The 23,466-nt window shown below is 35.8% G+C and overlaps 1 protein-coding gene across 1 annotated transcript in view; it reads left to right on the plus strand.

The window, feature by feature from the left end:
* LOC127446833 (activin receptor type-1-like) overlaps positions 1 to 23,466 on the plus strand; it is a 53,315-nt gene extending 29,849 nt beyond the window's left edge. Inside the window, exons 4-12 of the mRNA XM_051708111.1 lie at positions 529 to 777; positions 950 to 1,213; positions 2,844 to 3,049; positions 3,807 to 3,906; positions 14,492 to 14,638; positions 15,482 to 15,757; positions 19,008 to 19,205; positions 20,433 to 20,563; positions 23,150 to 23,466. Coding sequence (XP_051564071.1) covers positions 529 to 777; positions 950 to 1,213; positions 2,844 to 3,049; positions 3,807 to 3,906; positions 14,492 to 14,638; positions 15,482 to 15,757; positions 19,008 to 19,205; positions 20,433 to 20,563; positions 23,150 to 23,284 — 1,706 coding nt within the window. The 3' untranslated portion in view covers positions 23,285 to 23,466. The remainder of the gene's footprint in view (positions 1 to 528; positions 778 to 949; positions 1,214 to 2,843; positions 3,050 to 3,806; positions 3,907 to 14,491; positions 14,639 to 15,481; positions 15,758 to 19,007; positions 19,206 to 20,432; positions 20,564 to 23,149) is intronic.

Below are 23,466 nucleotides of genomic sequence, written 5' to 3' on the forward strand. Positions count from 1 at the left end.
ACTTTATCAAAAAGTAGTCACATTACTGTTTACTTTTAAGTTTCTTTCTAAAACATTTTTGATCAAATTCAAATTAATGTCTATATTTCTTCCTTGTTCACTGTTGCACGCAAGTCATACACTTGTTTCTCCCTTACTCATTAGCGTGCGTATGCCCTTCAAGTGTCACAGAAACGCAAACAGATGTACATATGAACATAACTCATGCTATAAATACAGTTTTTTTTTTTTTTTTTTTTTTTTTTTTTTTTTTTGAGGAATTCAGTATGTGCAACCCAATTGAAAGTCAATAATGTAATCTGATTACGAGAATTTATGTAATTTAATGTAATTTGTTACACTACTTTATGACTTAAAAGTACCATATATCTTCTTCAAAAAGAAGCATGATACATTTTCTAGTATACTATGATTCATGCTTAAATGAATCATGTATTTTCTAGAATACATGATTCATTTAACGATAAACCTCATAATATGCGAGCGTAATGGCAGGGCTCACGTGCTTCATCTTTGATTTCTCTGCAGACGTGGCTGCAATCTCCTCGTTATCTGTGCAGGAGTGTGTGTGTGAGGCTGAGGAGTGTGTGAGTGGGCTGTCGTGTTGGGGCGAGCAGTGTTTCACCTCTGTGAGTGTGAGAGAGGGGGTCCTGCGCTCTCAGAGGGGCTGTTTCAATGACACTACCTGTGACACACCTGCCTCACCTGACACTATCATCAGCTGCTGTACGGGGCACCTGTGTAACGCCAACATCTCTTTACAGCCACCTGTCAGAGGTGAGACTTTCTGAGCACTTGATCCCAATACACAGTTCATTGGAATGTGAAGAAATACATCAATGGGTTGCAAACGCTGTTTCATATTGACTGAAAGTGAGATCTTAAAGATGAGATTTGTATATATTTGTATATCTAGCTAAATAGTGTGTTTCTTTGTGTCTGTCTCTAGACGAGGAGTTGAAGGCAGCCCCTATGGAGCATGAGTGTGTGTGTGAGGGCCGCTCGTGTGTGACAGGGGACCGCTGTATGGGTCAGCAGTGCTTCTCCTCTCTCACCCTCAGTGACGGCACACTTGTGTCTCAGAAGGGCTGTTTTAAGGTGTACGAGCAGGGCAGGATGACCTGCAAAACTCCTCCGTCACCTGACCAGATTGTGGAGTGCTGTCAGGCTCACCTCTGCAACATGAACCTCACTGTGGCACTTCCTGTACGAGGTAACGTACACACACAAACACTGCAAAACGATTTAATGTTGGGTTTCAACTTTTATTTTGTTTTTATTAAATGTAGGCCACATTAAAACTGAATTGCAAAATGTTATCAGGCCTTCAGCTTTTATTTTTGTTCTTTTTTACATTTCTTTTATGTCTATATTTGACTGTTTTAGCCTTGTCCCAGACCCAGACTTACAGTATTAAACTATGAAAATCCATTATAAAAATACTAATTATCACATTCTTAAAACTATGATCATCTAAACAAAGATTGAAATAAACATAAACCATTTCAATATTTATTGTGTGAAAAGGGTTTCTGTCAATGTATCAAACATTACGCCTGTCCCACAGTTGTGGCGTCGTTTCCACCACATCAAAAAATTTTGCCCTAAAAGTTAGTGTACTTGTTTACCAAGTTGACAAAAGTGTCAGCGAAGAACGTGCTAGGTAAATATCACTTATGAGCAGAATATTTTTATTGGCCTTCATTTCCAATCAAATTATGCAAAAAGTGTGAAAATATTATTTAATAGTTTTTATGATGCATAAAATGTTAGCTATGAAATTAGACTTAGCAAGACATAGGAGTTGGACATTTTATTTGAAAAACGTTAAAAATGTAATTTCCATCAGCATCATTTCCAGCACAGAATTATATTAAACACAATACAGAATTTGAGATTAGGGTGATATGCAAGGTATATGTTCACAATATTTTTATAAAAAACTACTGCGATATCGGATTATGGCCGAGAGATCGGTGAATATTCTTGATTTATTGACTTTGCTTTAAAAATTAAATTCATTTATTGAAACACGAAGAACATAAACCAAAGTTATTTCTAAATTCAAATTGCACTTCAAACTAAACAAAAAAGCAATTAAAATAACGAAGTGGTCAAAAAAACGTATATATCCACCCTTCCATTTGCCATCACTTAAGTATCTGTCTACAACAGGTGCAAAATTACTAACACAAATTCCTGCCTCCTCCTCCACATGACGCGTGACCTTACCAACGAGCTTACGTCATCCCTCTCATGAGCGCACGTCATAGAGGTGTACAGAAGCGAACATTTGTAGTTAAAAATTATATAAGTATTCTTTTGTTTCTCAAAATAATCAATCGTTCGCGTTCAGAAGAACTTTATTTGTCGACTGGAGTCGTGTGGATTATTTTGATGCACCCTAAATATGCATTTTGGACCGTCAAAAAATGGAGTACATTCACTTGCATTGTTTAGAGGAGGAGACCTGAAATGAAATCCTAAAAGTCTTAAATTCTGTTTTGATGAAGAAAGAAATTCAGATACATCTTGGATGCCTGAAGGTGAGTAAATTATCACAATTGTATTTGACAGATGTAATTTACATATATTGGTAAGTACACATGATGGTAGCATTTATTGTACTGTATTTAATTTATAATAAGAAAAATCTGTATTACAGCAATGAGAACCTGTGAGAGATGTGCTTAACTTATGAGAGTAATGTCATAATTCTTTTAGATTAGTTTTGTGAGATTCGCTGCTCTACAATTTGAAGTAGTTTTATACAGCTGAATTCACTTTTTTTACTTCCTCCATACAGGACACATAATGAAATTCTCTCTTTCTGTGTCTGTCAGTGGTGGAGGGCCGCAGCTACAGTGTGACGACGCTGATTGTTGTGATCGTGGCTCCAGTCATTGTTTTGATCTTTCTGTCTGCTGTGGCGATCCTGATCTTTCGTCGTATTCACCATAATCAGATGGAGCGGCTGACGGCTGGTGAAGCGGAGTACGGCACCATCGACGGTCTGATCGCGTCGAATGTGGGAGAGAGCACGCTCGCGGTGAGAGAAACAAGCATGAACTGTTGTCCGTTATCAGTCACATCACGTTATTTCACAGCAGCTGTGTATTTCACATTTGTTCAAACAGCACAACACAGAATGAAAAATAGCCAAGATTTAGCATCTGAAATCCACTGTTTGTTTTTAATACCAGCAAAGTCTCGACTTTACTATGTCAAACTCGTCAGCAGTTCCTGACTGTGATTAAGATTAAGTCGTTACAGCAGAAACGCTGCCGTTTGTGAGTGAATGGCTCTTCAGTTGATGTTGTTGGATCTCTTTCAAGCTATTTTCAAAGAGTTCTGCAGAGCGCTACCAAGGCAAATATTCAGCAGCCAAATGTTAGCCTAAGTATCATTAAAACTACTCGCCAGAGCAGACAGAGAGAGAGACGTTATTATAAACCCTTAGAGTCTGAGGAGGTGACTGGTTCTCACTGTGTATGGCTGAATGTTTTGATTGGTTCACTCAGGCGCTCAGCTGGATAAAGCCCTAATTTTGGGATTCTTTAGCATTCCTGCTCCTTTACAGCTCCCTCTCCATGATGCAGACATATGGTTATCCTGTCTCTTGTGGTTTTGGCCTCTGGAGCATTTTTTCCCTGGTCTCTTCTGTGGAATGTTGTGGGAGTGTGGCATCTTCTAGTGCATGTGTGCAAGAACTGCAAGATTATAGAACAAATGTAAGTGCATGAACAAATATGCACTGTGGTAAATAATCGTTTTATTTCTGTTTTTCTTTTGTCTATGTCCATCAGGATTTGCTGGATCACTCCTGTACATCTGGAAGTGGTTCCGGTCTGCCATTTCTGGTTCAGAGAACCGTAGCCAGACAGATAACTCTAAACGAGTGTGTGGGTATGTATCCAGATCATCTCAGAAGATTGTGTGTGTGTGTGTGTGTGTGTGTGTGTGTGTGGGTTTAAAGATGAGTTCTGTCTTGAGATTCTGTGCTGTGGGTGAGCAGCTCCTTTTAACCCATTTAAACACAAAATGTTTTGTTTTTTTATGTGCTTCTATTAGTTAAAGCGCAGTGAATGTGACTGTGTACGAATGTATATGTGTGTGCTTCTAATATGTGTGTGATTCTGAAAAATGTGAAAAGTATATTAGGGTAAGGGTCCATGGTAATAATAAATAACTTATATATATATGTCTTTAAAAAAAATAATATCCCCATTTAGATAGCTATGTAAGTGTGTGTCTGTCTGTCTGTGTGTGTGTGTATATGGCAAGCACATTTAACATTTATTAGTTTATAAATGTAAAAAAAAAAAAAAAAAAAATATATATATATATATATATATTCCTTAATACATTTTAAAAATGTTTTAATTAAGCTTAGTAGTATCTATTTTTGTTACTAGTACTTATTTTTTAGTAAGTTTTCCAATATTGACTAGTATCTTTTTCAATTATCCTAGTACTTATTCATTAGATACTAATCAGTATTCCAATAAAGACAAGTAACTGTCCATTGTTACTGGAAAAAATTTGCAAACTTTTGCCATTTGAATTCTGTGGTTCAGATATCAACTATTTACTTCTGACTAGTTTGCATTCCAACAGTGACTAGTTTCTTTTTTAATCTTACTAGTTTACTAGTTACAAGTAGCATTTCTTATGTCACTAGTAACAACTGCTCTTTTACTTTTCAAATGTAACAACTAGTCACAATGGTTACTGTATTTAATAATCTTATAGTAAAATTAAAAATGTTGCTAGTAACAATTGGAATAGCCACTAATGTATAGTAAATAAGTACTATTATCTAATAAATAAGTATTAGTAAAATCTGGAAAAGGTACTAGTCATTAGGGCTAGGCGGTATATCGACTTTTTAAGGTATATCGATATATTTTCAAATGAGATATAGGATGCGACAATACTGTTTATATGGATATAGTTTAATGTTACATTACATAATCCGTTTCTTCCATAAAGCCGTGCCGTCTTTGCATCTGTCCTCTCCCACACTCTCTGCGCAACCCCGCCCCCACTCTGCATCTGCTTACAAACCCTGCCCCACTCACTCACAAGTACTCCTGCAACATGGAGGGAGACACAGAGCCGGTTCACACTGCTGAAGAAGACCTGGTTAGTAAAAAGAAAAACAATGGATCAATTATTTGGATATGGTTTGTATGTAAAAGATCAGATGAGCAGCAAAACAGCTGTGCACTGTTTGACTGACTTGTGTGTGTGCGGCGCACTTTACATGCACGTGTGCTTCGAGAACACTCATGCCTAAACGGTCAACTACATTTCAAAATTCTGCCAAAATGCTTGGTAAGGTGTTCATGTAAACACAGAGAGTTATGTTTAAAGTGAACGTAAACATTGGAGGAAAAGCTGATTTGTATCGAAATGTCGGACATGTAAGTTTAAATGTAATAATAGACCTGCCGCTGTCTAGTGTATCCTTAATATTAATCAAACAATAACAAGAAAACAAGAAAACCACTCACTGCTCTTGGCTGGATAACTTTTATAGTATAACTCTAGTATAAAAGTATTAAAGTGTTATTTATACAGAGAAGACCAGTAGTAGTTTCATGTCAAATTCATTATGAATGTTTAATTGAATACTTGATACTGTAAGTCTTCTTAATTTGTATTTTTTCTATTCATTGCTTTTCTTTTGATATTTTATTACTGACTGTATACTACTCTTGAATAATAACTTGAGAACTTTATTTTATATTTAAGAAAGTAGTTAGGCTATTATTTGTTGTGGTGTTGTGGAAATTTTGGTTTTGTGAAATGTATATATTGTGTATGGTATCTTGCTGCAATAACATGATGGAAAAGTAGATCTCATTCCTTAGAAGTGTGAGCACCCCTGCTGTAAATGATGGTGATGGATGATTTTCTTCATTTGACTACCATGCATACATGTAACATAAATTAACCTCCCCTACCCAGCGCAGTTTACATTTCTGTCCCAGAGAATGTAGTTGATTGCATGGGTATAATACTATTAGGTTGGCCAATTTCAGAGAACATACAGCAGAAACTCTGACATGTTACTTGAGCATGAAACCAATACATGTCCTTTTTACTCGGACAAGTGATTGACTGAATTACTTGTCTGAAGGACAAGCACATCACAATGCTTAATGTCGACCCCTGCGTGTCATCTGTAGAGAATGCCATAAAAAGGTTGCATCCAAAAGTGGAAGGACTTCAGATCTCTTCTACCATTTACAACAGCACCATAAACTGCAGTATGTGTTAAACTTCGTGCTGCTTCTGCAACCACAGCTGCGAAGACTTCACAGCCCTAAAAGTCTTCTGCCCCGAAACAAAGCGCATTGCAAGCTTCATTTATTTAGAAAATACAAGATATATATCGTGTATCGCCATTCAGCCTAAAAATAAAGAGATATGATTTTTGGTCCATATCGGCCAGCCCTACTATTCATTGGAATTAGGGCTGGGTGATAGGACGATGTAATCGGATATTGACGATGTCTTACATAGATCCCGATGCCGATTGCAAACAGACGATGATCGACAATATCGGAAAATGGCAAAACCATGGATCAGGGAAGTCTCCAAATATATTAAACAGTGACCAGGGTGTGAAACTAGCACCTGCCACCCGCAAAATGTGACGAGGCTGAATCCAGTTCGTGAGCTCCTCGTCCAAATGTTTTGCATGCGCAGGTAATTTTGCTCATCTACCCGCAACAGGCTGGTGACCTGTAAGACATCTCGGAGTGACACATGACAAGAAATGCTGTTAGTCACAAAGATATGTGCTTGAAGAAACGCACTTTATTATATTTTTAAGAACAGACAAAAGAATAGCCATCAATGCCCGTGTCTGATTCACTGTTTGTTCAGAGGCGTGCAGCACAAGCCTGTCTCGTGGAACACATGCATGTAAAGAGTTTTCACTCTTTCACTTTTTTTTTTTTCAAACTGTTTGCAAGAATAATGTTGTCTATGAGAATGCCTCAAATGATCTCTGATCATCTCAGGAGGTGCTGTGAGTTTAGTTCGCTTTATTTCCACGCGGTTAGCATGATTTGTGAACGCAACTCTGCAGGTTCAGTAGTATATATCTTTGTAGTAAAGAAACAAAGACGAAAGTGATTAAATCATAAAATAATACAAGACACGTTCACCTTGAACCTAAAATTGAGTTCTATTTTCTTTTCTTTAGGCAGCATTAACTGTATTACCAAAACACAATACAAACACAAATTCGATAAGAACACACATTTGGCAGCATTATTTTGGGAACACAAGGGAATTTAATAGGCTTATTTATTATGATTATCATTGTCTTTACACTTATAATTGTCTTTAGTTCTTAATCTGTAGACTATTAGTAATTTTCCATTTGTGTTGATGGATGTTTGAGTGATGGCAAATGGAGTCGTTGGAGACGGTAAATGTTTGAATTTGGGGAGGTGGTTAAATAAGATTTTTTGATCACTTTGTTACTTTATTGCTTTTTCCGTTTAGTTTAAAGTGCAATTTGAATTTAGAAATGTCTTTTTGTTTACATTTTTAGTGTTTCAATAAATAAATAAATTTTTTAAAGCAAAATCAATAAAGCAAAAAAATTCACAGACTTTCGGCAGGGGGGTTGATGATGTAATCGGATATCGTGATTATCACTAAAATATTTTTTACATATCACCCATCCCTAATTGGAATAAGTATATTATCTAATGAATAATACAATAATGGTATAAATATGATTAATAATAAAAGATAAGACATTATTAGTAAAAATAATAATAAAAATATTATTAATAATAAAAGTATAACTAAGGAATAGCTACTAGTAAAATTAAACAAAATGCTATTGACTGTTGGAATGCGTACTAGTCAGAAACAAATAGTAGATATTTGAACTAGAGATGCCTGTCAAATTCAATGGCAAAATGTAGCAATTTGTTACTAGTAGCAATGGAACAGTTACTTGTCAATACTGGAATAGTGACTTGTAGCAGATACTTCTACTAGGCAAGGCAAGTTTTTTTTTATATAGCACATGTCATACACAATGGCAATTCAAAGTACTTTACATACAAATGATAAAACCAATTAAGAACAAAAAATAAGAATAAAAAGGTAATAAGAAAATTATTAAAACGAATAAAAAAAGAAAAGGAATACAGAAATAAAATGATGCAGTGCAATCAGTAAGTGCAGCACAGTGCTCAGTCAGTAAATGCACAGCTGAACGGATGTGTTTTCAGTCTGGACATGTATGTGGCTACTGTTGGAGCACACCTGACCTCTTCTGGAAGCTGGTTCCAGTTGCGGGTGGCATAATAGCTAAACGCAATCTCACCTTGTTTTGAACTGACTCGATACTAATGATCTGAGAGGTCTGTTGTGTTTGTATTCAACAAGCATATCTGCAATTCATTTAGATCCTACGCCACTGAGTGATTTATAAACGAGTAACAGTGCTTTAAAATCAATTATAAATGTAACTGGAAGCCAGTGTAAAGACATGAGGACTGGAGTAATATGCTCTAATTTTTTGATTCGGGTAAGAATCCTGGCAGCAGCATTCTGAATGAGCTGCAGGTGTCTAATGGTCTTTTTGGAATGGCCGGTAAGGAGTCCATTGCAATAGTCCACCCTACTGGTGCATGAACATGTTTCTCTAAGTCTTGATTGGATACAAAACAATAATTCTCGCTATACTTTTGAGATGATAGTTGGCTGATTTAGTTATTGCTTTGATGTGACTACTGAAACTAAGGTCTGACTCAAAAATGACACCAAGATTCCTTACTTGATTTTTTGTCTTTAGAACTTTGGAGTCAAGGTATGTGTTCACCTTGGGAATTTTGCCTTTGTTGCCAAATACAGTGACCTCTGTCTTGTCGTTGTTTAACTGAATGAAGTTTCGGCACATCCAACTGTTAATTTCATCAATGCACTGGCACAGAGGGTCTATGGGGCTGTAGTCATTTGGCGAAAGGCTAGGTAAATCTAGGTGTCGTCTGCATAGCTGTGGTATGAAATTTGGTTCTTTTTCATAATTTGGCCTAGTGGAAGCATATGCATGTTGAACAGGAGGGGTGCAAGAATTGAGCCTTGTGGGACTCCACACGTCATGGATGTCCACTCAGATTCATAGTTCCCTATGTTCACATAGTAACCCCTCCCTTCTAGATATGACCTGAACCAGCTGAAGACCGTCCTAAAGAGCCCAACCCAGTTTTCCATTCTGTCTAGGAGAATGTTGTTGTCAACAGTGAGCCTGTTCACATGCACACCCATACAATGATTACACTCTAAAATCAGACTTCAGAAATGTGCCTGAAAGGAGTGAGGCATTAACTATTTCTAACAGATCTTTTTCTAAACAGTTAAACACATTTTTGAAAAATTAAGTGGGGAGTGTGTCAAGACAGCAGGTCGAAGTTTTAAGATGCTGTACTATTTCTTACAGGGTTTTGCAATCTATTGCCTCAAAATCAGACATAGTGACTCATTTCTGAAGTTTTTCTGGTGGGTTCTGTCTGACCTCAGTGCAACATGAGGACGAGCTGATCACCATTATAATATCATTGATCTTCATGAAAAATGATGCAAACTCGTTGCATTTGCTGTCAGAGAGCATTTCACAAGGGACCTATGTTGGGGGGTTAGTTAGTCTCTCTGCAGTAGCAAAAAGAGTGTGGGTGTGCCTAGCTGTGCCTAGTTCCACACTGAAAGCATGAAGGCTGTCTTTATAGATGTTTTAATGGACTTCAAGTTTTGTTTTCCACCACATTTGCTCTGCTTTCCTGCATTTTCTTTTCATGTTTTGTACTGCTGTTGTGTTTCTCCATGAAGCTTTACGCCTGCCAGTAATCTTCCTGACCTTTACTGGAGTAATGCCATCAATAGCATTTTTTTACTTTTGAGTTAAAATTATCGAGAAGAACATCAACTACTAGTATCTATTAAGTAAGTACTAGTGACTATTGAATAGATATTGTTGTTATGTGTCAGTTATTGAAAAAAGATACAAGTTGCTATTGGAATACTTACTACAAAAAATAAGTAATTAAGAAAAGACACTAGCAAGTTTTAAGGAATAAATGTTAAAACAACTTGCCATAATGTGTGTGTGTGTTGGGGGTGGGGCACAGTAAAGCTAAAACAATTCATAAATAAAGTCATTCTTTAACAGTTTGCTTTTAGGTTTGGGTTAGTCTATAGCATACTATATACAGTTGAAGTCAGAAGTTTACATACACTTAGATTGAAGTAATTAAAACTCATTTTTTTTAACCACTCCACAGATTTAATATGAGCAAACTATAGTTTTGGCAAGTCGTTTAGGACATCTACTTTGTGCATGACACAAGTCATTTTTCCAACAATTGGTTTACAGACAGATTGCTTCACTTTTAATTGACTATATCTCAATTGCAGTGGGTCAGAAGTGTACATGCACTAAGTTAACTGTGCCTTTAAGCAGCTTGGAAAATTCCAGAAAATGATGTCAAGACTTTAGACAATTAGCCAAATAGCTTCTGATTGGAGGTGTACTGAATTGGAGGTGTACCTGTGGATGTATTTTAAGGACTACCTTCAAACTCAGTGCCTTAAGGTACCACGTTCATCTGTACAAACAATAGTGAGCAAGTATAAACATTATGGGACCACAGAGCCATCATACCGCTCAGGAAGGAGACGCATTCTGTCTCCTAGAGATGAACGTAGTTTGGTGCGAAAAGGGCAAATTTAATCCCAGGACCTTGTGAAGATGCTGGAGGAAACAGGTAGACAAGTATCTATATCCACAGTAAAATGAGTCTTGTATCGACATAACCTGAAAGGCTGCTCAGCAAGGAAGAAGCCACTGCTCCAAAACTGCCATAAAAAAAGCCAAACTACAGTTTGCAAGTGCACATGGGGACAAAGTTCTTACTTTTTGGAGAAGTGTCCTCTAGTCTGATGAAACAATATGGCCATAATGACCATTGTTATGTTTGGAGAAAAAAGGGTGAGGCTTGCAAGTCGAAGGACACCATCCCAACCGTGAAGCATGGGGGTGGCAGCATCATATTGTGGGGGTGCTTTGCTGCAGGCGGGACTGGTGCACTTCACAAAATAGATGGCATCATGAGGCAGGAAAATTATGTGGATATATTGAAGCAACATCTCAAGACATCAGCCAGGAATTTAAAGCTCGGTCGCAAATGGGTCTTCCAAATGGACACTGACCCCAAGCATTCCTCCAAAGTTGTGGCAAAATGGCTTAAGGACAATGTAGTCAAGGTATTGGAGTGGCCATCACAAAGCCCTGACCTCAATCCAATAGAAAATCTGTGGCCAGATCTGAAAAAGTATGTGCGAGCAAGGAGGCCTACAAACCTGACTCAGTTACACCAGTTCTGTCTGGAGGAAAGGGCTAAAATTCCAGAAATGTATTGTGAGAAGCTTGTGAAAGGCTACCAAATAATAACAAAGTGTATGTAAACTTTTGACCCACTGGGAATGTGATGGAAGAAATACAAGCTGAAATAAATCATTCCCTCTACTATTTTTCTGACATTTCACATTCTAAAAATAAAGTAGTGATCCTAACTGACCTAAGACAGGGAATGTTTTCTATGATTAAATGTGAGGACTTGTGAAAAACTGAGTTTAAATGTATTTGGCTAAAGTTTATGTAAACTGTGTATGTGTGTGTGTGTATGTGTATGTGTATGTGTATGTGTATGTGTATGTGTATGTGTATGTGTGTGTTTGTGTGTGTGTGTGTGTGTGTGTGTGTGTGTATATATATATATATGTATATAGGGTTGGGAGGGTTACTTTGAAATGTATTCAACTACAGATTACAGAAAATATGCTGTAAAATGTAATTTGTAACGTATTCCGTTAGATTACTCAAGGTCAGTAATGTATTCTAAATACTTTGGATTACTTCTTCAGCACTGGTAGATTTTTTCACTTGTTTTGACTATTAAAACTCTGTCAGTACAGTAAGACAAAATACACATGTTAAAAATACATTCTCTGAAAAACCGAAATATCTTATGCAGTGTTGTTTCTAAAACAAGATCAATCTAATTGATCTTGTTTTAAGGATTTTTAGATATTTTTTATACAGGAAAACAATACAAAAATTATTATCAAGAATAAGATTTTTGCCCTAATATCAAAGGTTTTACTAGAAAAAAGAAATTATGATCTAACATGAATTTTCTTGTTAAAAAAATATGATCGTGTCTGGTAACATGTGCATGTAAAATGGCTAGAAATAGCATTTAAGCTTAGCATAAAGCTGACAATTTACACAAGGTTTATTTCTATTTCTTCTGCTCCAAACTTACTTCAAACGTACTTCTCTGTCTGCTCGTATGAATGTAACACATCATAAGAAAGTGTTTCACCGCTGTTTAAATGCACTTTGGATCACATCATTTATATGTATAAATGTTTCCATCTGAAAGGACTAAATATTAAATGAAACAAATGACAATAAAATGCAAAGTAATCTCTTCAGTAATCAAAATACTTTTTGAATGTAACTGTATTCTAATTACCAATGATTTAAATTATAACTGTAGTGGAATACAGTTACTTATATTTTGTATTTTAAATTCGTAATCCCGTTACATGTATTTCGTTACTCCCCAAAAAAATGGAGTGGTGGTGGCATAGTGGACTAAAGCACTGAACTGGTAACCAGATGGTTGTTGGTTTGATCCCCACAGCCACCACCATTGTGTCCTTGAGCAAGACACTTAACTCCAGGTTGCTCCAGGGGCATTGTCCCTGTAATAAGTGCACTGTAAGTCGCTTTGGATAAAAGCGTCTGCCAAATGCATAAAAATGTAAAATATATATATATATATATATATATATATGCCTGAAATGTTTCTCATGATCTTAAAAATCTTTTGATCTGAAGGTGTATGCTTAATGTTTGAAATTAGTTTTGTAGACAAAAATATAATTGTGCCACTATATTAATTTATTTCATTACAAAACTAAAATTTGATTTAAAAAAAAAACGTTTTTGAAACGGACGACTTAGACCGAATAATTAAGAAAAGCAGCCAATAAGTGCCCAACATAGATGGGAACTCCTTCAATACTGTTTAAAAATCATCCCAGGGTGATACCTCAAGAAGTTGGTTGAGAAAATGTCAAGAGTACATGTCTGCAAATTCTAGGTAAAGGGTGACTACTTTGAAGATGCTAAAATATAACACAGTTTTGATTTATTTTGGATTTTGTTTAGTCACAACATAATTCCCATAGTTCCATTTCTATTATTCCATAGTTGTGATGACTTTACTATTATTCTAAAATGTGAAAATAATAAATAAATAAAGAATGAGTAAGTGACCTTAAACTTTTGAACGGTAGTGTGTGTGTGTGTGTGTGTGTGTGTGTGTGTGTGTGTGTGTGTGTGTGTGTGTGTGTGTGTGTGTGTGTGTGTGTGTGTGTGTGTGTGTGTGTGTGTGTGTGTGTGTGTGTATATATATATACACAGTACAGTGCAAGTCTTAGGCGCATAAGATGCTGCACAAAAACATTAGTCTTAAGATGGTTATTTATATCTGCTACTTTAGTGTGTCAATAGGAAATATACATTTTAGACTCCCAAACATTCCTTTTGCAAATAGAATAGAATAGAAGAACAGGGAGCCCTGCAACGGATGTCATGGCCCCCACAGAGACCCCCACTGAACATTGAGTCAGTCTGAGATTACACGAAGAGACAGAAGCAATTGAGACATTCTAAATAAATAAAAGAACTGTGGTGAATTCTCCAAGAAGCTTGGAACATCCTGTCTGCCAACAACCAAGAAACACTGTGTCCAGGTGTAAGGAGGAGAATTGGTGCTGTTTGAAGGCAAAAGTGTTCACACAAAATATTGATTTAACTCCTTTTCTGTTTATTGGACTTTGTATGACGTTAATTGATTAATGAAAACTATTTACTATAATTTTTTTTAAGAAATCTTCACTTTTAAAGTTTTTCACAAGTGCCTAAAACTTTTGTACAGTACTGTGTGTGTGTGTGTGTGTGTGTGTGTGTGTGTGTATATATTGTCTGTGATATGTCCTCATTTAAACGTAATTGGCAGTATTGATCTGAGGAAAGCTTTTAATACAGGGGATGTAAACTAATGAAAGCTCATTAATGCTGACGGTCTTAATGTTCTACTGAGAGTTCAGAGCACAGCTGTGTGGTTTTAATCCCAACAGCTGTGTTTAGTACATCTTCTCAGAATCAAAGAGGAACACACACACATGCACACTCCTTTGAAGCTATGTTAGTGAGGTACTCTCATAGACTTAATACTGAGGAAATGATATTTTCTAACTCTAAATGTAACCGGCAAAACACTTTAACATCAGTAGATTTAGTTTTTAACATCAGTAGAGTTCTTTTGACATCAGAAATACTTTGTTCTGTTGCATACTAATGTGTATTTGTGTGTTGCGTCAGGTAAGGGACGGTATGGAGAGGTGTGGAGGGGTCAGTGGCAGGGTGAGAGTGTAGCAGTGAAGATCTTCTCGTCTCGAGATGAGAAATCCTGGTTCAGAGAGACTGAAATCTACAACACTGTTCTGCTGCGACATGAAAATATACTGGGTAAATACAAACACAAACACAAAACCCTTAGAAATGACATGTTCATTTTATTATGGCATCTCCGTTACTTTAGTTTAGTAAAATGTAATAAATGCTAAATGTATTTACTTTAAAATCATCTTAAACAATTACTGTTTACTTTCTCAATACACATTTTTGGTTGTATTGTGACTGATTCATCAGTACACATTATTCCAAAGAAAACAATATGTATTAACTATTTCGCTGACATCACCAAGGCTGGAAATGATGTTAAGCAATAGTCAAACAGCTATCAAGGCATTGTTTTAGCAAACTCCCATTCAGGTCTGGCTCCATTCTGGTATGGAACATTATGGAGCTAGAACAATGACTAAAGTATTTGAATCAGAAATTTGTTCATTTGAATTCTAGAGATGTGAATTCAACTAATAACTGGATAACAAAACAAAAAATATTTTTGCAGCATATTTTATAAATTTGTATTTTTAAACAAAATATTTTAGGTTTTTTTAGAATTAAACGGTAAAAAAAAGAAATCTAATGACTTCATACTGTCTACAAAAGCACTATGATCAGCATGGAAAACACTTCAATGTTTGAATGCAGTATAGGTTACACTGCTTTTACTACAATGTACATTTGGCTTGTGGTGCACAGGTCTGTTTGTCAGTGTCGTGCTGACCACTGGATGGCACAAGTAAATAACCCAGCTTTGCTTGACCTTTGGACTAATTTAAGATCTGAATTTCTAAGAAATATGCCACATTATAAAAATAAAATGAGTTGGGAATGCTGTTTCATGATGACTTCAATAAACCGTTAGTGTATTATATGTCAGATGTTTGTTGTTGTTTTTGCCAGGCTTCATTGCATCAGATATGACATCACGTAACTCCAGCACTCAGTTATGGCTCATCACACACTATCATGAGATGGGCTCGCTGTACGATTATCTGCAGCTGACCATGCTGGATGCGGCTGCTTGCCTGCGGATGGCGCTGTCCATCGCCAGTGGTCTGGCCCATCTGCACGTGGAGATTTTCGGCACGCAGGGCAAACCAGCCATTTCTCATCGAGACCTAAAGAGCAAGAACATCTTAGTGAACAAAAACGGCCAGTGCTGCATTGCAGATCTTGGTAAGATACACTTCTAATCAGTTACTTGCATGCTGTATATTCATATGCCATTCATAGTAGAATATTACCATGCAGTGTATCTTGGGCAATGTCAACAAACATTAAAAATGATTGCTGACGGCTATTGAATTATGAAAAATATATTTTACTGTTCTATTGTGCATTCAGTTTTTAATAATTAAAAAACTTTTGTATGCCACCAATTAATCAGTTTATTTTAAACATTGGTAACACATGAAGTGCGTATATAATGCATATATAAGGTATTAATAATGCCTTATCGTGCATAATGTAATGCATTATATCTTTTGATAAGTAATTGTAACCACAGTTATAATGCATTGTAATACTTGTCTATTCATGACTAGAGATGTAAAGATTATTTAATAGGGCTGTCAATCACTTAACATTTTTAATCAAATTAATTACATGGTAAGCCGATCAATTGCATTAAACACAATTAATCGCATACATAAATATTTGCTGAGAAAACCCCAAAAGTAACAATAATATTATATATATTGATTAAATAATTATAAATAGTTATATTTACATAATTATAAATGATCAAGTTGTGCTTTGAATGCAAGAACTTTTTCTCATCTAGTGTTGTTTGCTCTTGGTAAGTGTGGTTTGTTCTCTGTATAAGCTGTGTGCTGCCTATACAGCTGGAGTTACGCTTACTGCCCCTGAAGAAAACAGGTGGTACTCCATGCTTGAATTGCTCAGGAATCTTCCTTATTATGGTCCTGGGACATGATTAATTGCATACATTTTTTTTAACGCATAATTTATTATATCATTAATCACACTGAATTAACGTGTTCAATCGACAGCCCTAATTAGAATAATTACATTTTATACACAAATTATGTAGTTTTTACATACAATAATTATACAGTTATTTACAAGAACATGCAGCTACAATGTGTATTTGGGTCAATGACGTAATTTTTTTTAATTAATTTTTTTATGGTATTTGTTCAAAGACGGCTATCACTAAAATCTGAAATTCTTGAAAAAATTAAATGTTAGCATGAGTAGTGTAGAATGGTCTTTTATTAATATTTCTTAAAAAAAAAATATCAGTGAAACAATTCTGTTTTAGAAAATGATATGAAAAACTTTGTCAAGTGGTGTACATATATGTTGCCATTTGGTTGTCATGTGACTAAAAAACTAAACGTAAAACACAGATGACCCCTTTAGACCCTCAAGAATATATGTGAAGTTTAAAAAAAAAAAAACAATCTGCATGTTTTTATATCCTTAAACATCAACATTTTGACATCTTTATGAAAAGGCACATTTTGTTCAGATCAAATGTAGTAACCCTGAGAAAACATCTTTAAATTCTTTACTCAAAAATCCATGATATTCGTAAAACAATATTTTTCACCTTGAACATTTTTGAAATGAATGATCAAGTTGCATACACTCATGAATTCAAGTTGCAAGGAAAGTATTTTAATACCATTCACTTGATGGTAAATACTTAAACCACTTTATATTAAATATTTTTTTGTAGAAAATGCTATAAATGTTTGGCAACCTTATTTGTCGAATGCATTATAATGAATATGGAATACCTTTAGAATGCACTATACTGTATGTAAATGCTTCAAGTAAAGTGTTAATACAACTTGATTACAATTCAGAAATAATATGGCTGGGTGATATGCAACTGTAATGGGATCAACAAATCTGGAACTACTTCATAGCCATTCAGTTTAAATAATCCGCAACCTTGTAAGTTGCATCAACCAATTAGAGTCGAGATTTCAGCGAGCCAGCTGGAATGTGTATAATTGTTGACTGAATAAATTAGGGCTATATTAGTAGTAATGAATCAAATAGGGCTGATCAATGGGCTTTTAACACACAGTTGGTGTTCTTTTTTTAGACAGCTAATTTCAGCCATCACTTACTCAATGTCCACTTTCTAATAGTGAAAGCCACTTGTTTGTTTCCTTTCAGATTTACCTGTTGATCATGTTCTTCCACACAAATAAGCAGAAGCAGGCTGTTTGCTCATGAGGACAGACAGTTTAATTTATGTGTCTTCATTAAGTTCACTCTGAGTCACTCTAAAGCTCCTGGACCCATTTCCACAACATCAGGCTCTTATTAGGAGAAATTACAATTGTTTTACCTTAAAACCTTAACCAAAAACCCATTAGGCCGCTTTCAGCCTAACACTTATCTGAGAATTCTACTGTGCACATGAAGAGAAACTGGACAGGAAGTTTTTTTTTTTTTGTTTGTTTGTTTTTTGTAGAGCACTTGAAACCAAATGCAGCACATTAAGAAAATGAACTTGTTCTTCGTGAATCCGTGTATCTTCCGTTCATTCCATATCCATTTTGAAATAAAAAAATGGAAAACGAAAAAACAACTTATCTTTTTATTTAGCATTTATTTACCTTTTTAAATCATTCACTAAAACAGGTTTTTTCCCTTTTAAAAAATGCAGTATGCATTCGGAAAATTAAGTTTTAGAAAAATGACCTTAATACTGACTTTGTAAATTCGATTTTCCAATTATCTGTATCTCTGTAGGCTGTTATTTCCCGAAATGTTTTGAGGAGGAAGAATGAGAAACAATTCTACTTTTTTTTTTTTAAATTAATCAATTTGTATATGTTTTTGTTTTTATTTTTTTTACTTTTTACAGAAAAATAAAAAAATAAAACCCCTGTTTTTTTTTGTTTTTTTTTTGTTATCTGTTTTTTAATTTCAAAACAGAAATTAAATTAACAGAAGATACACTGATTTTAATGGTCACAGAATTTGAAAACATGTTGTCTGGATGAAAAACAGCTATTTATAAAAAGTTCAATGAGAATGATGACTCCCCTTTAATTAGAACACTTGTAATGTATTGCCTTTGCTAAAAGGAGTGACTGGAATTTATTCATTGTGAAAGTGTCTTCATTATTTTCGTTCATGGTACAAGTGTGCTTTTGCCAGACTGTGATGCAAACTAAAGGCTATTTTTTAAGTGATGAGCCCTTCACCCCAGTACAGGAAATAAAACTGCTCTTGTCAAACCATTTCATTTGGGTCTTTAAGTGAGAAGGCACACAAGCAAGAATTCAATGAAATGGTTTATTTATTAAGAGCACATTGGTACAAATTCAACGGTTTACAAAGCAAGGACATATGCAGTTCATCCTAAATGAACAGAAATTGTTGGATAGGTCATATACTGAGACACTAATAAATGTGCTTACATGTTTGTCTTCTGCAGGTCTGGCCGTGATGCATTTTCAGGACACAAATGAGCTGGACGTGGGCAATAACCCTAAAGTTGGGACAAAGCGCTACATGGCTCCTGAGGTTCTGGATGACTCCATTCAGACAGACTGCTTTGAGTCTTATAAACGAGTGGACATCTGGGCTTTTGGACTCGTACTTTGGGAGATTGCTAGAAGAACAGTTAGCAATGGTGCGTTTAGCGTCTTTGCACTAGATTCATATCTACTAGCACTAGTGTGTTCTGTCTAAATGTAGCAGTAGCTGAAAACTTAGTTAACTTGCTTTTAATGTATAATTGCTACATTCATATTGCTGTCTTTTTCAGTTCATGGGAAGTTTTGAAACTTAAGCAGATTTTTCCCAATTCTCATTACTGTAAAGCCAAAAAAAAAAAAAAATCAAATTATCATTACTGTAATATGTAAGAAAAAGTGTTTTTTATATATATATATATATATATATATATATATATATATAGAGAGAGAGAGAGAGAGAGAGAGAGAGAGAGAGAGAGAGAGAGTACTGTGCAAAAGTCTTAGGCACATAAGATGCTGCACAAAAACATTAGTCTTAAGATGGTTATTTATATCTTCAGCTTTAGTGTGTCAATAGGAAATATACATTTTAGACTCCCAAACATTCCTTTTGCAAATAGAATAGAATAGAAGAACAGGGAGCCCTGCAACGGATGTCATGGCCCCCACAGAGACCCCCCTGAACACTGAGTCAGTCTGGGATTACATGAAGAGACAGAAGCAATTGAGACATTCTAAATAAATAAAAGAACTGTGGTGAATTCTCCAAGAAGCTTGGAACATCCTGTCTGCCAACAACCAAGAAACACTGTGTCCAGGTGTAAGTAGGAGAATTGGTGCTGTTTGAAGGCAAAGGTGGTCACACCGAATATTGATTTAGATTTTATGTTTTCTGGACTTTGTATGATGTTAATTGATAAATGAAAACTATTTATGTCATAATTTTTGAAGACATCCTAACAATGCAAAATTTTTCACAAGTGCCTAAAACATTTGCACAGTACTCTGTGTGTGTGTGTGTGTGTGTGTGTGTGTGTATATATATATATATATTTATTATTATTATTTTTACATATAAGTTTGTGTATATGTGTACATGTTTTAGTTTGTCTATGTGTAATGTGTCACATTGAAAGGGTCAGTACAGTAATGTGTTCAGAGGGTGTCTGGTACACCCCGTGTCTCATCTGAAATGGATCCCAATTGCTCCCTGCGGCTCTCAATGGCTTCAGTTGTCTAAATATAGACGCTCTGCAAAGTCTTCACTGACAAACACACTGTGATTATCTGTGTCATGTGATAGACATTCTGATAATGATGTCTGATGATTATGTGTGGGGCAGTTTCTAAAGGTGTTTTTGGTCTTTGGACTGACTGTGCAGGTATTGTAGAAGACTACAAGCCCCCGTTCCATGACATGGTGCCAAGTGACCCTAGCTTTGAGGACATGAAGAAGGTGGTGTGCACAGACCAACAGAGACCCAACATCCCAAACAGATGGTTCTCTGATCCTGTAAGTACCTGCACAGATACCTGACTACGCATCTTTCCTAAAACTGAATCATTTCCTGTGTGTAAACAGTTCATAAATGTTTTTACTGCATATTGGTGGTGGACAATATGACAATCATGAAAACAATATATATGGAAATATGCTGTAAATTCGACAACAAAAAAATGGTCTATATATGGAATAACCAGTTGTTAATGCAGGCTTTTTGATAATCCAGTGAAGTACTTAAAGGTATCTTATCACATTTGAATATTTTATCTTTTTATTTGAAACTTACGTAGCCCATTTAGAGGACAGGGTGGAAATATATTTTCTAAAATAGTTTTGCGTTCCCTCACTATAGTTTACGTTCTCTCACAATACCTTTATCAGAATCAGATTGAGCTTTATTGCCAAGTGTTCTCACGTAGACAAGGAATCTTTTTTGGTGATAGAAGAAACAAGCCCATGCAGAAAATTACAGTGAGACACAGAATATAAAACAAGGTAAGAGTATAAATATACATACAAATAATAGGACACACAGTACTGTGCAAAGGTTTTAGGCACTTGTGAAAAACTTTCAAAGTGAGGATTTCTTAAAAAAAATTGATTTTCATTAATCAATTAACGTCATACAAAGTCCAGAAAACAGAAAAGGAGTTAAATCAATATTTTGTGTGAACACTTTTGCCTTCAAACAGCACCAATTCTCCTCCGTACACCTGGACACAGTGTTTCTTGGTTGTTGGCAGACAGGATGTTCCAAGCTTCTTGGAGAATTCACCACAGTTCTTTTATTTATTTAGAATGTCTCAATTGCTTCTGTCTCTTCGTGTAATCTCAGACTGACTCAATGTTCAGTGGGGGTCTCTGTGGGGGCCATGACATCCGTTGCAGGGCTCCCTGTTCTTCTATTCTATTCTATTTGCAAAAGGAATGTTTGGGAGTCTAAAATGTATATTTCCTATTGACACACTAAAGTAGCAGATATAAATAACCATCTTAAGACTAATGTTTTTGTGCAGCATCTTATGCACCTAAGACTTTTGCACAGTACTGTATAACATAGAATGGCGTATGTACATGTGCAAGTGGTAATGTATGTGCAAGGTGTATGGGTATGTACAGTTATTGAATTAAATATGTGAATTTACATATGTACATGAGATATTTATTTACATTATTGCACTATGGGGAAGTCCTGAGGCAGTTTAATTGTTCATGTGGAAAATGGCCTGAGGGTAAAAACTGTTCTTGCGCCTTGATTTCCTGGCGCTCAGTGTTCTGTAGCGCCGGCCAGAGGACAACAGTTCAAAGAGGGAGTGGGCAGGGTGTGTGGGGTCTGCACGTTTCCTCACTCTGGAGACAAACAGGTTTTGGAGGGTGGGCAGGTGGGCACCAATCATCCTCTCAGCAGTCCTGACTCTCCGTTGTAGTTTCCTTCTGTCTGATTTGGTGGCTGAACCAAACCAGACAGTTATAGATGTACACAGGACAGACTCAATGACGGCCGAGTAGAACTGTGTCAGCAGCTCCTGTGGCAGGTTGAATTTATGCATGCCATACGAAAGTTGACCATGGTTTTAGTACAGTAACTATATTTTAACCATAATATTTTTAGGAAAACCTTGCAATAATACAGGAAAACCAAAACTATGGTAGTAAAATTCATAATCATTCTGGGAAAAAAAAAAAAAAAAAAAAAACTTTCTTCTGCTGAACACAAACATTGTGGTCCTCACAATGCAAGTGCATGGGTACCAGAATTTTGAAGCTCCAGAAAGCACGTAAAGGCAACATGAAAGAAATTAATATGACTCCAGTGGTTAAATCCATATCTTCAGAAGCTATATTAATATAAAAGGTGAAAATTCAATATTTAAGTCCTTTTTATTATAAATTCTTCTCCCTGCCCAGTAGGTAGCGATATGCATGAAGAATGTGAACAAAAAAAGAAGAATGTGGAAGTGAAAGTGGAGATTGATAGTAAAAAAAAAAAAAGGACTGAAATATTGATCTGTTTCTCCACCACACTTATAATATCGCTTCTGATGATATAGATTTCACCATTGGAGTCGTATGGATTACTTTTACTATAGTAACACTATGGTTGATTTTTTTTTCTTAAGAGATGGATAAAGCAGTTGCGAGGGAATGCAAAACTATTGCAAGGGAACGTAAAACAGAATGTAAAACTATTGAGAGGGAACGCAAAACTTATTACGAAGGAACATAACTATTGTTAGGGAACACAAAACTTTTTGCGAGGGATTGCTAAACTTATTGCAAAAGAACGCTAAACTTATTGCGAAGGAACGCTAAACTTATTGCGAGGGAACGCTATATCCGTTATTCTCACATGTAAATAACATAAAGCATTCATGCCCACTGATAGCTGAGCAAATATATCTAACGATAAATAAAAATCTCTACTAGTTAACACATTTGTGCCTTTGCACTGTATATACCATCATACCACCCAGCCCACCCAGTGGCGCATTCTGATGGAGGTTCCTCATTGATTTGATTCTGAAGAGGTTTGAAGTTGTATAATCCCCGGCTCACTTGACTTGGTCTCTTTCTCCTTTTATTTTTATCTTTCAGACTTTAACATCATTCTCTAAACTGATGAAGGAGTGCTGGTACCAGAATCCATCAGCTCGACTCACAGCGTTACGCATCAAAAAGACTCTGACGAAAATTAATAACTCTCTGAACAAAATAAAAGTGGACATTTGAACTGCTTCCGTAAGGAAGATCCTAAAGGCCTTTATTACACCCAGCGGACGTCTCGTCTGGAGAAGACCCAGAGAAAAGACACTGTCTGGACTTAGTGCTCTTATAGAGGCACAAAGTATTTATTTTGAACTTGCAGTGGGACACATTTTGGCATCCAAAGATGGTGGAGTGGGCATTTAAAA

Source organism: Myxocyprinus asiaticus, chromosome 10 (assembly GCF_019703515.2).
Source record: "Myxocyprinus asiaticus isolate MX2 ecotype Aquarium Trade chromosome 10, UBuf_Myxa_2, whole genome shotgun sequence".
NCBI classification, from domain to species: Eukaryota; Metazoa; Chordata; class Actinopteri; order Cypriniformes; family Catostomidae; genus Myxocyprinus; species Myxocyprinus asiaticus.